General features: G+C 46.1%; 1 protein-coding gene across 1 annotated transcript in view; it reads right to left on the bottom strand.

Moving 5' to 3' along the window:
• The window catches only part of faf1 (Fas (TNFRSF6) associated factor 1), a 490,861-nt gene that overhangs the window by 393,315 nt on the left and 80,240 nt on the right, over positions 1 to 17,306 (bottom strand). Inside the window, exon 6 of the mRNA XM_038794284.1 lies at positions 11,605 to 11,708. Coding sequence (XP_038650212.1) covers positions 11,605 to 11,708 — 104 coding nt within the window. The remainder of the gene's footprint in view (positions 1 to 11,604; positions 11,709 to 17,306) is intronic.

Raw genomic sequence — 17,306 nt, 5'->3', positions numbered from 1 at the left:
GCGAGTGGTAGTGGATGAAAAGTCTTCCGCCTGGAGGTCGGTGCCCAGTGGTGTGCCACAAGGATCTATTCTGGGACCTCTGCTCCTGGTGGCTTTTATAAATAACTTGGATGAGGAAGTGGAAGGGTGGGTTAGTAAGTTTGCCGATGACATGAAGATTGGGGGAGTTGTAGATAGTGTTGAGGGTTGTTGCAGGTTACAGCAGGACAATGACAGGATGCAGAGCTGGGCTGAGAAGTGGCAGATGGAGCTCAACCTTGATAAATGTGAAGTTCGAATTTGAATGCTGAGTGTGGAGGAACAGAGGGATCTTGGGGTCCACGAATATAGATCCCTCAAAGCTGCCACCCAGGTTGATAGGGTTGTTAAGAAGGCGTATGGTGTGTTGGCTTTCATTAACAGGAGGATTGAGTTTAAGCGCCGTGAGATTTTGCTGCAGTTTTATAAAAGTCTAGTTAGACCACACTTGGAATATTGTGTCCAGTTCTGTTTGCCTCATTATAGGAAGGATGTGGATGCTTTGGAGAGGGTACGGAGGAAATTTACCAGGATGCTGCCTGGACTGGAGGGCATGTCTTATGAAGAAAGGTTGAGGGAGCAGGGCTATTCTCACTGGAGCGAAGAAGGCAGAGAGGTGACTTGATAGAGGTGTACAGGGTGATGAAAGGCATGGATAGAGTGGATAGCCAGAGACTTTTCCCCAGGGTGGAAATGGCTGTCACGAAGGGACATAATTTTAAGGTGATTGGAGGAAGGTATAGGGGAGATGTCAGAGGTCGGTTCTTTACACAGAGTGGTGGGTGTGTGGAATGCACTGCCAGCAGAGGTGGTGGAGTCAGAGTCATTAGGGACATTTAAGCGAATCTTAGACAGGCACATGGACAGCAAGAAATTGAAGGGGTGCAGGTTAGGTTGATCTTAGATTAGGATAAATGGTCAGCACAACATCGTGAGCTGAAGGGCCTGTACTGTGCTGTACTGTTCTATGTTCTATGTACTGTGTACACTATTGGTCACCTTATTTAAGGAAGGATTCGTTCAGAAAAGGTTTACCAGACAAATACCTGGAATGGCAGGTTGTCTTACAAGGAATGATTGGACAGGCTAATCTTGAATCCATTTAAGAGGGGACTTGATTGAAACATATATGATCCCAAGGGGTCTTGATAAGGTGGATATGGAGAGGATCTTTCCTCTTCTGGGAGAAATTAGGGGTCATCCATTTAAAACGGAGACGAGGTGAAATGTTGCTCAGAGAGCCGTGAGTATTTGGGGCTCTCTTCCTGAGAAGGTGGTGGAAGCAGAATCTATAATCTTTTTTAAGGCAGAGGTGGAAAGATTCTTGGTGGGCAAGGGAGTGATGGGTTACTGGGGATAGGTGGGATGCAGGTCTTAAGTTACTATCAGATTAGCCATGATCTTATTAAATGGCGGAGCAGGCTCAAGGGCTAAATGGCCCACTCTGCTCCTTGTTAGTATGTTCTCAAGGGCAATTAAGGATGGGCAATAAATGCCAGCCCATTAGTGATGCCAACATCCCATAAATTAATTTTTAAAACTTCTTAGCTTTATGATTCGGACCTAAAAAATCATATGATTGATGACTAACACATGGTGCATCAGGATATTTTAAAGTAACAATCTTAGGACCAGTCAGATCGTAAAAATCATGAATATTTTGGTACTTGCTCATTCTTAAGGGAACAGTTCTATTCAAATTACTACCCCACCTCTTTAATGATACTTTACAGATCACTTTCAAGCAGCATTTAAAATTTGCAATTTAAACAAAACAAATATTCAATTCAAGATCCAAACTAATACTCAACAAATGCCAGACTTTATCAATTGAAGTAAAAACACATCACATGATATAGAGATGGACAGTTGTCTTTCCAACATTAAAAGTTCTCTCTTTCACAAAGAAAAAATTACAAAAATGACTGGATAATTTATTAGAATTTTCTGTCAGTTCTGTGACTCGGTAGTAATCTGACCGGCAGATGATCTGTTTTATACCATTGATTTCAAATGGAATGAAAATCAGGCATGTTCGACAATGATGAGCAATCTACTCAATCAGATTACTCCCTAGGCAGTGGTGACTGTGAAAATTTACCTCAGTGTGCCAGAAGGAATACAATATGTGTGTATGTGTGTGTATGTGTGTGTGGGGGGGGGGGGGGGGGGGGGGGGGGGGGGGAGAGAGAAGAAGGAACTATGAAATCTTCCATACCAGTATACACTTTACACAGAAGAATCGGTGCCTGGAGTGTCAGGAAACATAGGCGATTCTCCTTGGCGTATCAAAATCAGGAAACCTTTAGTCATCAGACATGATTCTCACTGAATGCTAGCTATCGGATTTTAATCATGCCCGCCACCTAGTGGCAAGGTAAAGCAATAGAATTAATTCCAGATCTTCATCACACTATATTTTAACACTTGCAAATAAAATCCAACCCAAATATAATACTTTAAAAGAAAAACAAAATTACCATCATGTTTTCTGAGCCACCAACTCCCAAAATTTAGAAGAGAAACAAGACTTTTAACCCCAGATTTTGTGATCATGGCAAAAAAAAGATTGAGCATGCCATGACATAGGTACTCATGGGCAGGCAGCTCAGAGATGCTGCTCCAAATTTTCTATCAGGAGCACCGCCACTAAATTTGAATATCTTCTCAAAGAGCTCAACTTGTACAATAATTGGCCAAGTTGCAGATAACCAGGTAAAGTTGCAATCAGCAGTGACGCAAAGCTGTAAAGGTGAAAGCTAATGTCATTGTTCAACCTGGAGATCTTTTGCTGTCCCTCAGCCTTCAGCCTTCACCACCACTTCTGAAAAAGTGCATCATCTGTTTGATATAAACAGGTGAATGTGCAAAAGGACACTGTGTACAATCATCACAAAAGTAACAGCAGTTCCAAATCAGGTTTGTGCCAGGTTTGATGGGCTCCACAAGAATTACGAAACTGAATTGAGTTACCTTCTGCATTTACCAATTTTGAAGCTGAAGAGTTAGTAGTCCTGCTAAAGGAAGTGGTGTAACAAAGAAAGCTGGATTTATTTGGAGTTGTAGGCCACTCTCTAACAAACTAAAATGTGTAAACTGCATGGAGGAAGGGCACCAATGGAGTCAAAGGAAGAAATATGCTGACATCAGGAAGAATACAAAGTTAAATGTACTCTGAATTTTGCACACAACTTATGAAACCAGTCAAATTCCAAGATGAGAAAAGCTACACAACCCTAAAGCAGGAGATACTGCTTCAAATATTGCACACAATGATTTTCCTTTTGGAGCAAGTCTTTCTGAGACAGCAGATGCTCAAGGGAGGTATAGCTGGGCGTCGGCGTGCATGTGGAAAGCGACATTGCGTCACCATAAGGCTGTGTGTATAATACCAATCCAATATGAAACTTATCTTCTGAGCCTATTGAAAATACAGAAACAAATTTCTTGGATTGGCCAGGCTAAATTGCCCCTTCATTAGAAAAAATGAATTGGGTACTCTAAATTTAAAAAATAAGTTTTTTGAATGTTCTTGTTGGAGTGCACTCATCCAGGCAAGTGGAAAACTTTTCCATCACAGGCCACTGCCCTGGAGATGGTAGAAAGGACTGTCTGAGTAAAAGAGCACGAGGAGAGCGGTGGGGACACAGTAAAAGAACGCAAGGACAGCGGCGGGGACACAAGATAAAAGACCGCGAGGATAGCGGCGGGGACACAAGATAAAAGGATAAAAGGAGAGCGGCGGGGAAATAGTAAAAGTGGCGGGGACACCTCAGCACACACACACACAGACATGCACCCACACCTCGACCCGCACACACACACACAGACATGCACCCACACCGCGGCACACACACACAAACACGCACCCACACCGCGGCACACACACACACCTCGGCCCACGCACACACACACACAGACACGCACCCACACCTCGGCCCGCGCACACACACCTCGGCACACACACACACACACACACACACACACACACACACACACACACAGACACAGACACAGACCCACACCTCGGCACACACGTACAACTCGGTCCGCACGCACAGATACGCACCCACACCTCGGCACACACACAGACACCACCCACACCTCAGCTCGCACGCACCCACACACAATCACACCTCGGCACACCCACACACACACACACCCCCACACACATCCACACCCCCACACACATCCACACCCCCACACACATCCACACCCCCACCCACACACACACACACACACACCCCCCCCCCCACACACACACACACACACACCCCCCCCCCACACACACACACACCCCCCCCACACACACCCCCCCCCACACACACCCCCCCCCCCACACACCCCCCCCCCACACACACACACACCCCCCACACACACACCCCCCCACACACACACCCCCCCCACACACACCCCCCCCACACACACCCCCCCCACACACACACACCCCCCCCCCACACACACACACACACACACCCCACACACACACACACACACACACACACACACACACACACACACACCCCCACACACCCCCACCCCCCCCCACACACACCCCCCCCCACACACACACACACACCCCACCTGCCCTTCCCATCACTCCGCTGTCCACACTCGCTCTGCATATTTCAGTTTTCTGCTGTTCTCATCTCATCCAATTAGAGCGACTTCTGCAGTAACCAGCCTCTGATCTACAGAAAGTTCTGCAGCATTTTTCAAATATTACAAATAAAGTCCTGAGGGGTTGCCACTGCTGACCCACTGGGGAACTGCTGCCCCGGACCACCTGCGAAGCTGAAGCGGACCCCTTGTTTCCGCACACCCACGTTTGGGAACCCTGGCATTAAACGGCATTTATTTGTCACAAACATCACTCACTAGCATTTTCTGCTCTGGCCTGCAAAAGCCACTGCTAGCTTCTACTTTCCATCAATCTGCCCCGTGCCCTGTCATTTGCCAAATGTAACTTGTTGGTTCCCCTGAATCATACTGATCACACACTACTCTGAGAAGATCAGTCATTTAATTTCTGTTAATCACCCTCATGGTGATCAGTGGTCGCTTTATAATCACTTCTCTCATCTCTCTAGCTTCGCTGTGGGTTTGGAAACAAAGGTTTACTGCCACCCAAGGGTTTGTAGAATTTTGCCAGCCAAAATAGCAGCCTCTCATATTTTGAAAGCTTTACATTCTTCTTGGTGGAACTTTATTCCTGATGGAACACTTTTTAAATTCCTTAAATTCTTCCATTAACACCTCTGAGGTTTTCAAATCTTCCTCAAGCTTCTTACTTCTATACTGCCTCTCAAATACCAACTTCCAGTAGCGGCCATGGAGTGAGTGGTCGCACACAGGGTGACTCCTCCACGAAGGAGTTGGTTTTGGACCTTTGCACCCAGACTTTGGATAGATTCGTCGGGAAAGTGGAGTAGAGTGTGTCAGGGAAGAGGTTCTCCCCCGGATGGACATGTTTACGGGCTATCAGACCCGGCTGAAGATGGTGAAAGACCTGGCGAAACAGTTGGAGGAGACTCGTGGGGCAGTACCAATTACGATAATGGAGAGGGAAGGGGGGTGGGGGGGTAAACAATCCAGGAGGTGGAGAAGGTGGTATCCAGCAGAGTGACCGTATTGTGTCTTTGGAGGCGGAGATGTCAATCCTAGGGATCTGTGCAAGTCGCTGCGGTCAAAGGTGGAGGACCAGAAGAATACGTCCAAGTGACAAAACCTTAGTCTGCTGGAGGGAGTGGATGAACGAGCACAACAAGCTACATCACAAGGATGTTGGCCAGGTTGGTGGAGGGGGAAGGTGTTGGACAAGGCCCCAGAGGTAGACCGGGCCCATAGGTCCTTGAGGCAGAAGCCGAAAGTGGGGGAGCCGCTGCGGGCAGTGATTATGCGGATTGTTGCATAAGGTAAGGTAGGTTGTGTGGGGGGGGAGGGGGCCTTCGGGCAAGAGTTGCCACACCAGTGAGCAATGCTGGTGAACGGGAGTGGTGACTGGGTGGGATTGCGATGTGGCAGGTCTAAAGGATGAGTGTGGTTATGTGCGGGGAGGGTCCATATTGGATGGGCCTGGTTGTGATGGTGGACGGACACTAGAGGGAGGTGGAAGCATAAGCCTCCAGTGAAAATCGTGACATGGAATGTCCGCAGGCTGAATGGGCCGGTTTGCGCACCTTAAGAGCTCGAGAGCAGAGGTCTTCTTGCAGGAGACGCATCTCTGGGTGAAAGATCAGATGAGGCTGAGGAAGGAACGGATGGCACAAGTGTTTCACTTGGTGTTTGATTCGAAGTCAAAGGAAGTGGCCTTTTTTTGAGCAAGAAAACAGGGTTTATGGGGGCCACAGGTGCGGGACCTGCAGGGGAGGTACGCAATAGTGAGTGGGGTGTTAGAGGGAACGTCAGTGGTGTTGGTAAACTTGTATCCACCTAATTGGGATGATGTTGGTTTTGTAAAGAGACGACTGGGAGCAACTCCAGACTGGACGCTCACCAGTTGATTATGGGGGGGTTAAACTGTAATGGAGCGGAGGTTGGATACGTCAAGCCAAAGACGATGGGAAGGTAGAGAAAGATGAAAGAGCTGGGAGAGTTCATGGAAAAAGACAGGGACAGTGAATCCGTGGAGGTTCGGGAACTGGGGTGGGGGCAGTCCTTCTTCTCGCACGTGTTTCGGGTGCATTCCAGGATTGATTTTCTTCATGGTGAGCAGGCGATGCTGATGGGGACAGTAGGGGCGGAACATGCAGGAATTGCGATCTCAGACCATGCGCCGCACTGGTTAGATGTGAGGCTTTGTTTGAGACAGGTGCAGAGGCCGGGGTGGAGGTTAGAGTCGAGACGTTTGGCTGATAAGGAGTTTTGTGGGAGTCTTGTGGTGATTAAGAACTATGTTGAGGCGTCCAGTTGTGATCATGGAGCGAGTGGTCACTCCTGCTTGAAGGCACAGGATAGAGCTCTTTTTACCCAATACCGGGTGGAATTTTGATTAAAAAGCGTAGGTGAATGTTGGAGGAGTAGTTTCTCCCAGGAGTGGTATGTCTGCTGGCTATCAGACCTGGCAGAAAACAGTGAGAGAACAGGCTAACGAGTTGGAAGCCTGTACTGCAGTAGCAACAGCCAATGTAAGCACGGTGGCAGGGCAAGGGCTGATTCAAGCTGGAACGCCCCATATGGAAGAGCCAATGCCATTTATTAAAGAGGAATTCTGCCAGCAGTGGAAGGCAATGTGTGAGGATCGCTCGAAGGCCATCAAAGGAGCTGTGGCACCACTGAAGAGTTCTCTGGAGCAGGTGGAGAAGTATTTAGAGGTGCAGAGGTCGCAGTTTTGGTAGATCGAAGGAGTGATCTCGGACCACAGCGATCGTGTGGTGGATCGAGAGGAGGAGGTGGGGCGTGGAGAAGGGGTGGGACAGGCAGGTTTTTCACTCGGGGTTTGATTTGAAATCGAGGGGAGTGGTGATTTTAATGAGCACAAAAATCTAGGGGATCAGTGTAAAACGTTGAGGGCAAAGGTGGAGGAGCACGAAAATGCCTCAAGAAGGCAGAATCTGTGAATAGTGGGCCTGCCTGAAGGAGTGGAAGGTGTGAGTGCCATGAGGTATGTCTCAAAGGGCTGGTGGCTGAAGGGGTGCTCGATAAGGCACCTGAAGTGGACCGAGTGCATAGGTCCCTGAGGCAGAAGCCGAGAGTTGGAGAGTCACCGTGGGCGGTGATTGTGAGACTCCACAAATTTGTGTAGAGAGAGAAGATTCTACGATGGGCCAGGGAAAAGCGTACCTGCGACTGGGAGGGGTATAACATCGATTTTATCAGGACATCAGAGCCAAGTTGGCAAAGTGGCAGGCAGGCTTCAACAAGGCCAAAGCGGTGCTGTACCAGCAGCAAATCAGGTTTGGGGTGCTCTACCCGGTGAAATTATGGGTGACGTTCGGAGGTCTGGAGTATTATTTCGAGACCCCAGAAGCACCTGAAGACCTCATTAAAAAGAGTATAAACTAGGGGAGAACTGAGCGGATAATGCGTGGGAATTGGGGTGATGGCACTTTGTAATAGTTGGGAGTATGTTTGAAGTGAGGGGAGTGATTGCGGGATTTTTGTCTTTTTTGGGGGGCCGGTTTTGCTGTTTAATGTTGAGATTGTAAGGGGTTATAGGGGTGAAGAGTTCGTGGGGATGAATGTTCCCAACCCCCTCCTGTTTTATGGGACTGCTGAGGAGTGGGGAAGGGGGAAGGAAGGGGAGGTCATTGGGAGGTGCTTTTGGGCAGGGGCGGCCACGCCAGCAGATGATGCTGGTTGGGGGGGGGGGGGGGGGGGGGGGGGGGGGGTTGTGCCGTGGCAGGGGGTGAGAGATGACATGGTCAGGGGCAGAGAAACGGGCCACCTGGGATGGGCTAGGTAGAGTGGAATTAAGGGGGCGGGAGTCAAGAAGGGAAGTTGACAGACGGTAGAGGGGATTGGAAGAGGCTGGTGTGGAACGTCCAGGGACTGAATGGGCCGGTTAAACGATCGCGGGTTTTCGCGCGCACCTCAGGAGCTTGAAAGCGGGATGGTCTTTCTGCAGGAGACTCACCTCCATGTGAAGGACCAGGTTAGGTTAAGGAAGGGGTGGGTCAGGCAGGTTTTTCACGATCTGAAAGAGAGGGGAGTGGCGATTTTAATGAGCAAAAAAATTGGATTTGTGAGTGCGAAGGAGGTGAGGGATTCGGGTGGGAGATATGTGATTGTGATTGGGGTATTGGAAGGGGCACTGGTGGTGTTGGTAAATGTGTGTGCCCCAAATTGGGACGATGTGGGTTTCATGAGGGGGTTGCTGGCAGAATTCCCAGATTTGGCCACGCACCAGTTATCATGGGAGGAGATTTTAACTGTGTCCTGGAGCCGAGGGTGGATAGGTTGAGCCCCAGGTCAATGGTTAGGGGACAAACGGCGAGGGAGATGGTGAGGTTTTGGGTATGGTGGATCCATGGTGTTTTCTGAACCTAGTGGAAAGGGGGTATTCCTTCTTTTCACACACCTATAAGGTGTATTCAAGAACTGATTACTTTGTAGTGAATCGGGAGATTTTGGTTGGGGTGGAGGGGGCAGATTATGCGGGGTAGTTATTTTGGATCATGCGCCCCACTGGCTGGAGAATCGGTTGAGAGTGGGATGAGAGCGGAGGCCGGGGTGGAGGTTTGACTCGGGGTTGTTGGAGTATGTGGGGCTGAATCAGAATGGGGAGATGTCAGCAGCCATTTTCTGGGAAGCACTGAAGGCAGTGGGCCGGGGGGGGGAAATTATTTTGTTTAAGGCTCATGCGGATAGGGAAAGGAGGGAGGAACATGACCGTCTAGTGAGCGAGATAGTGGAGGTGGACAGGGAATATTGGAGTGTGCCCACCGTGGAAGGGTTGGCGAGGAGGAAAACATTGCAGAGGCAGTTTGACAAGCTGACAATGGGGAGGGCGGTTGGGCAACAGCATAGGGCAAGAGGGATGCAATATGAGTGTGGGGAGAAGGCGAGCTGCAGACTGGCGCACCTGCTGCATAGGCAGGCTGTGTCAAGGAAAATAGTGAAGATACAGACTGGGGCATGTGGTGTCGGAGCCAGGGAGGATAAACAAAGTGTTTAGGGAGCACTACTTTACGAGGCGGACCCGCGGAGAGAGGAAGGGGACATGGGGCAGTTTCTGGACGAGCTGAAATTTCCCCAGGTGGAGGAAGCAAATAGGTAGGCATTGGAGGAGCCCCTGGGGCTGAGGGAGGTGTTGGATAATATCAGGGGTATGAAGTCGGGGAAGGCCCCTGGGCCAGATGGGTATCCGGAGGAATTTCATGAGGAATTTGCGACGGACCTGACACCACATCTGTTGGGGGTGTTTAATGAAGCACTGGTGAAGGGGGAGTTGCTAGAGACGATGCGCAGGCAGTAATCACACTAATCCCGTAAAAAGGAAAGGACCCGTTGGAATGTGGGTCGCATTCAACCGGTGTTTTATCTGGATAAGTCTTCTTCCTCACAGCTCAGATGGCAAGCCAGTAATTCAACAATTTCTGCCTTTTAGCATCCACTTTTTAATCTATTTTCACCCTCTAGAGCAGGGGTGGGCAAACTACGGCCCGCGGGCCGCATGCGGCCCGCCAAAGGTCTTTATGCGGCCCACCAAGATCAAGTCATTTAAAAAAAAATAAAAAAATAAAAAACATTTTTTTTTTAATTTTAAGGTTAATGGAGTTGGGTTACTGGTATAGGGTGGATACGTTGACTTGAGTAGAGTGATCATTGCTTGGCACAACATGTGTTTCATGTGAAGTTTCTACTTTAAAATATTAATTAATAAAAATTAATTGCTTTTTTTTTTCCTTTAAAAACCTTTTATTTTGGCTATTTTAAATATTAATTATTTTACTTAATATACTATGCGGCCCTTTAAAATTGTGAATTTCTGAATGTGGCCCTTGCACGGAAAAGTTTGCCCACCCCTGCTCTAGAGCGAGAGAGAGAGAGAAAGAGAGAGAGAATGACCAACACTGAACCAAATTGCCAGCTCCAGCTGCAAGTCAAAATTATGCATCAGAAAATCGTAAACTTCCCTCAGTCCCCATGAGAACATCAGTTTTGCTCAACAACTCTGAAAATTTCACCCAAAGCACCACCACTGAGAAAAAAAACTATGCATTCACTTATTTTTAGATCAACTGCACCTCAATTATTATTTATATAGTTTATGCCCAATTGTTAGTGTATATTTGAGTTCTACGGAGGACTAGACCAGATTCATCTTCATCGGAAAAGAGATGCGCAAGCCTTTGCTGCATAAGGATCTAAAGTAACATTTCACTTAAACTGAAATAGTTAAAATTGCCAAATATAAATATAGTAATCAACATATTCTGAAACTTTGTCAGCCTTTACCTGAACATTAACCTATTGTTTCAGATGTGTATTTCCAGTAATGAACACAAAAGACTCCATGAAGCTACGTATGTTTATAAGAGCTTTATCTCAAAGTTAGTCTTTTAATTTTTCTTCCTCTTAGCAGGTATATGAAAATTTTCAGGAAATTGATACGGGGCACAATAACTTTTTGACATAATATATTGCTTGCTAATGCACTCACTGCTAATTTTAAAATCATTTAGACAAGATAATCTTACAGCATAGCTGCAGACCTCCCGCCCAGCTAGATTCAATGAGGCTGAAATTCTGCATTGTTTCGCCGGCTCGTCCACCGTAGCTGTCGGAAGACCTATGGACATCCTGGAAAAATAGCATAAACAGTAACAAAATGAAGCTTTTCCAGGGTTCCCGTGGCTTTTCCACTTGTCTGTCGTAATGCCAGTGAGAACCCCGCGAAAATATACCCCTCAAATCCAAGCCTTGCTTTTCATTCTAATCTTTGTTGATTAGCCTGAATTAAATTTGCTATTATTCACACTTAGTCAGACAGATCACATGAAAATTGAAAACGTGTTCCCACTCAGTTATTGTACTCCCACCAGTCAACCTGACAGCATCAAAATACAGTCAAACAAATCAATGCCGACATTACCAAATACCATATTAACACAAGAAAATTAAAACAATTTCACAACAGCTTACCCAGACTGGCTTGTTGCTGGTCCATCTGATCCTGGTTGAGCTATGTCAGGTGTGAGAACATAAAGGCTATTATTCTTAGGCAAGTGAAGAGACCTCAGAATAGTCTACAGATGAGGAGAAAAACAAGTGCAAGTTAAATCGCATTGATTTAAAGCAGATCAAAATAATCATAATAATGTGACAAAAACAAAACGGTTATCAACCATGCTTACATTCCAGGAGGCTAAGTCCTTGAAAGACAATCTAAACAGTACCCAAAATTTCTGATCACCTTGGTTCCCAACTTAACAAACAGGATACAAACCTTAAATGGTATGAATCCTCTCAGTAGAATACATGCATATCAAAATGAATAAAGATATAAATTATTTGTGTTGGGTTTTTCTAATGCCACCTCATTTGGTCCCAAACAAGGACCAAGAAAGGATTTAAAGTAGCAGATCCGAGAAATTTTGGTCTCCCACAGTACAATATCACAGCCATGATTAGTTTGCAATGAAGTTACATGTTACGAATGGAATTTTTTTAATGTATATGATGCCAATTATATAAATGCTATTACATGGTGATTGTTCGTCTAAAAGGCCACAGGTGGCCTAATGAACACTCTACCATCCTGATACATGATGCAATGAGTAGGGAGTTGCTGAGCAATCATAGAAATCAATTTCAAATAAGTCTTGTTACAATCCCAGATGATGTTACTACTGGACAAGTCAGACTCCAGGTTGGAACCAGGTTTGACCAATCAAAACTTTTATTTTTTGCTTGGAAACGTGGCTACTGAACAGATTCATAGGGATTGCTGATGGACTATCAACAAAAGAATAAAACATTGATTAAACAAGAAAAGATTAACTATAATGTTTGCTGCTGATAGGTCCATGAGTGAGCAGCAAATGTGGGAGAGGAACAGGCTGTGATTCGAGGAACAGGTTGCTGCAGAATCGTCAAGCTCACTGGCCCATCCTTCTAGCATTTTCAATAAATGCTCCCGGAGACATATGGAGGGACTTTGCAGCCCAAGCCTGTTCCAAACTGAAAAGAATGTAAGCCAATTAATGAAATCTACCCTCATAATTTATCCTTTATGGTATCATCATGGTGGTATTATTGTGGTGGATCAATGTTGCACCCAGACCAAGAACAAACTATTTGCAGTATCCAAAACGGAATGCAGTGCTACAGATGAAATTTGACTTAAGGCTCTGTACAACTGAAGCACATCTTTCTCCATTTTAAGAATTAACATTTTATTCCCCATTTTGATTTCTTTTTGAATCGCGTCCTCGCTTTTTGTGCATTTGTTTACAAGGATACATAAATCAATTTGCTTTTTTCCAGTCCTAGTTTGTCAATGTTTAGAAAATATTCCAGTTTGTACTAGTTGTATCCAAAGTACATGTCCGCACACTTACATCACTGAACATATAAGCAAGGAACAGTAACCATTCAGCCCCTCAAGCCTGTTCCGCCATTAAGATCATGGTTGATCTGATAGTAACCTCAAATCTGCATCCCACCTACCCCAAATAACCTATCAATTCCTTTCTTACCAAGCATTTATCCACCTCTGCCTTAAAAATGTTCAAAAGATTCTGCTCCCACCACCTTTTCAGGAAGAGTTCCAAAGACTCTCAACCTTCAGAGAAAATTTTTTGCCTCATCTACATTTGAGGGTGACCCCTTAATTTTAAACCGTGACCCCTGACCCCCCTAATTCTTTAGAAGAATAAGTCACCTCTTATTCTTCTAAACCCCAGAGGATACATGTCTAACCTTTCCTCATAAGACAACCTAACCCACCAGTTTCAAGTATTAGTCTGGTAAACTTTTTCTGAACAGCTTCCAACACATATATATCCTTCCTTAAAATGGTCACCAACATTGTACACAGTACTCTAGGCGTGGACTCATGTTTGCTCTATATAACTGAAATATAACTTTTCTACTTTGGTATTCAATTCTTGCAATAAATGATAACATTCGATCAGCTTTCCTAATTACTTGCTGTGCCTGCACACTAGCATTTTGCGATTTAGGACACCCAAATCCCTCTGGATTTCAGAGCACTGTAATCTCTCACATTTAGATAAAGTTTCTTCTTTATCCTTCATGTCAAAAGGATAATTTCACATTTTCTCACATTATACTCCATTTGCCAAATCTTTGCCTACTCACTTAACCTATCTATCTATATAGGATGTATATCTGGAGGCGAGGTTTGCAAGTCTGGAAGAACTGCGGGAGAGGGTACAGCTACAAAAGGAAAGCAAGTTCAGGTATATCCAAGTGTGGGACTTTGCATAGAAAAAATGGAGAGGGTTTCCCAAGCTGCCGGAGTATACCCGGCTGGAGCGGTTGCTGCTCCCAGATGTTGACGGGTAGGGTAGGATTGGGGATATGTATGGGTGGCTGGGGGAGCAGGGGGCTGCGCAGGTGGTAAGGATTCAGGAGAAATAGGAAGAGGAGAGAAAGAGATAGGATGGGGAATGTGGAGTGAGGCGACGTGCAGGGTGAATTCAACCTCCTCGTGTGCGAGGATGAGTTTTATTCAGTTTAAGGTAGTGCACAGTGTGCATATGACTCTGGCGAGGATGAGTGGGTTCTCCCAGGGGGTGGCAGTCAAGTGTGGACGAGGACCAGCAAATCACGCACATATGTTCTGGGGCTGCAAGAAGTTGAAGAGATGCTGGGAGGGGATGTTTGGGACGGTATCAAAGATTTTGGGGGTAGAGGCCAGGCTGGATCCTATGGTGGCAATTTCTGTGGTATCGGAAATGTCGGAGCTGATGGAGGGGAGGAAGGCCGAGGTTGTGGCCGTTGCCTCTCATGTTGCCCGGTAAAGGATTCTGTTAGAATGGCGGCCTGGCTGGAGGACCTGCACCACTTTCTCCGGCTGGAAAAGATCAAGATGGAATTCAGGAGATTAGCGGAGAGCTTGTTTTAAAAAAAGTAAACGTCTATGAATCTAACCACCTTCAGAGCTAACTATCCCCAAACTGTCCCACACCTTATAGATTTTAAGATTTTTAACAATCCAGTAACTGTTATCACACAATATAGTTACATAGCTTGAGGTTGCTTTGGAGGTACTCCAGAAGTTTGCTTTTCAAATCGGGTTTCCTTGGGGCTGGTTTAGCTCTCTCAGCTAAATCGCTGGCTTTTAAAGCAGACCAGCAGCACGGTTCGATTCCCGTACCAGCCTCCCCGGACAGGCGCCGGAATGTGGCGACTAGGGGTTTTTCACAGTAACTTCATTGAAGCCTACTCGTGACAATAAGCGATTTTCATTTCATTTCATACACTATTTGTTGAGAGTTAAACAGTTATTCCTGCTGTTGAATGAGATCTAGAACAACAACTTCCTGCATAAGTTTAAGCAGCTCCTTGTTTGTTGATGGGTGTAAATTTGGATGGAAATGTGAAAAAGGAGAATACATTTTTTTAAAAGTTTAAGTAGGTCCTTAAATACGTTTTCTCCCCTTTGATGTTTCCTTTACATGACCTAACTTTTAAAACTGCACTCTCCCAGACTAATTTACTTTCCATCTCTTGATTTATGCTTTTACGGTTTACAAACAAAATAAACTCACTCAACCAGATCCAACAGAGGGCGGTAGTGAGAAGTGAATGAGGGGGATTCTGGGAGAAGTTGACTCGCTTGCCACAACTGAGAACCCAGTGTGAAAGAACGGTAAAGCCCCAAACATTACATTGCCGTAGCGTTTCCATCCTTCCCTCCTCCTCAAACCAAAAAGAGATTCAGAGGCTGTTAGATAATTGTTTATGACTTAGAAACAGCAGAGCCTCAGGGACTATGGGAAAGCTTGATTGGTATGGCATGCAAGATGTAGGAGAGTTTGGATCCACAAGACATCCAGGGCAGTCATATCTGCAAGAGTGCCAGAGGGTAGCAGCCTTGAAAAACCTGTGGCGGATTTGGGTCTCTTTACTGCGCACCATAGAAGAGGGAAAGAGGTTTCTGGCACACAGTCGTACCAGAAAATGGTCACTCCAAATCATGATAGGTAGGCAAGGAGTGCAGGGATGGCAGGAGAATGGGTGACCATTCGTCAAAAGGAAAAGGGACAGCATATCCATGAAACCCAGACTCCTTGGAGACATCTAACAGGTATGCAATTTTAGATTCATACGAAGTGCGCAATACGACTGAATCAAGTGACTTGAGGGAAAACACTACAACCCTGGTGTCTCTAGGAAAAGAGAGCAAGGTTGGTAGGCAGACTAGAAGTGTGTGTGTGTGTGTGTGTGTGTGTGTGTGTGTGTGTGTGTGTGTGTGTGTGTGTGTGTGTATGTATGTATGTATGTGTGTGTATGTATGTATGTAACAAAATTGGGGAACTGGAAGCAAAAATTGCTCTCGGAGTGTAGCATTGACAGAAATGTGGATCAAGCCAGAACAGGACAGAATACTCAATATCCCGGGTTATAAGATTTTAGTAGAAACAGGGTGGGCAAAAAGGAAGGGGTGTAGCAGTCTTGGTCAAAGATATATCATAGCCCTCAGCCACCCCGCCCCCTCGGCCGCCCCAGCCGCTGATATTTTCTCATCACCATTCTCCTGTCTTCTCCCCATAAGCCCTGATCCCCTTATTAATCAAGAACTCCCCTTATTAATCAAGAACCCCTCCCTCTCAGCCAACCCATAAGACATAGGAGCATAATTAGGCCAATCAGCCCATCGAGTCTGCTCCGCCATTCAATCATAGTTGATATTTTCTGATCCCCATTCATAGAACATAGAACACTACAGCACAGAACAGGCCCTTCGGCCCTCGATGTTGTGCCGAGCAATGATTACCCTACTTAAACCCACGTAACCCGTATCCCAACAATCCCCCCATTAACCTTACACTACGGTCAATTTAGTATGGCCAATCCACCTAACCCGCACATCTTTGGACTGTGGGAGGAAACCGGAGCACCCGGAGGAAACCCACGCACACACAGGGAGGACGTGCAGACTCCACACAGACAGTGACCCAGCCGGGAATCGAACCTGGGACCCTGGAGCTGTGAAGCATTGATGCTAACCACCATGCTACCGTGAGGCCTCAGATTCCCCTGCCTTCTCCCCATAACCCCTGATCCCCTTATTAATCAAGAACCCCTCCCCCTCAGCCGACCCAGCCACTCCTCCCCTCAGCCGACCCAGCCACTCCTCCACCTTTTCCTTGCTTCCTGTCCATTCTAAATATCCAGTACCCTGCAATATTCAGGTATCAATCCATGTCCTCCTGCAGCCATCATTCCGGAATGGTTATCAAATCATTCCTATTTATTTCTATGTGCACTTCACCACAATAAACTTTGTCTGCCATTGTTGTTTCTTTCAAAAAAAATTTTTTTTTCATTTTTTCCAATTATGGGGCAATTTAGTGTAGCCAATCCACCTACCCTCCACATCTTTGGACTGTGGGGGTGAAACCTATGCAAACACGGGGAGAATGTGCAAACTCCACACGGACAGTGACCCATGTAACTAGTAGAGTTGATGAGGGGGAGCTATTGGATGTGGTTTATTTGGACTTTCAGAAGGCTTGCAAAAAAGTCCCAGACAAGAGATTAGTGTGTAACTTTAAAGTGTTGTGATTGGAGGCAGTGTATTGAGATGACTAGAAAACTGGTCGGCATACGGGAAACAAAGAGTTGGAATAAACAGGTCTTTTTTCAAATTT

The sequence above is a fragment of the Scyliorhinus canicula genome, chromosome 4 (assembly GCF_902713615.1).
Source record: "Scyliorhinus canicula chromosome 4, sScyCan1.1, whole genome shotgun sequence".
Lineage (NCBI taxonomy): Eukaryota > Metazoa > Chordata > Chondrichthyes > Carcharhiniformes > Scyliorhinidae > Scyliorhinus > Scyliorhinus canicula.
The sequence above is the reverse complement of the archived record's forward strand: the minus strand, read 5'-3'. Positions and strand labels throughout refer to the sequence as shown.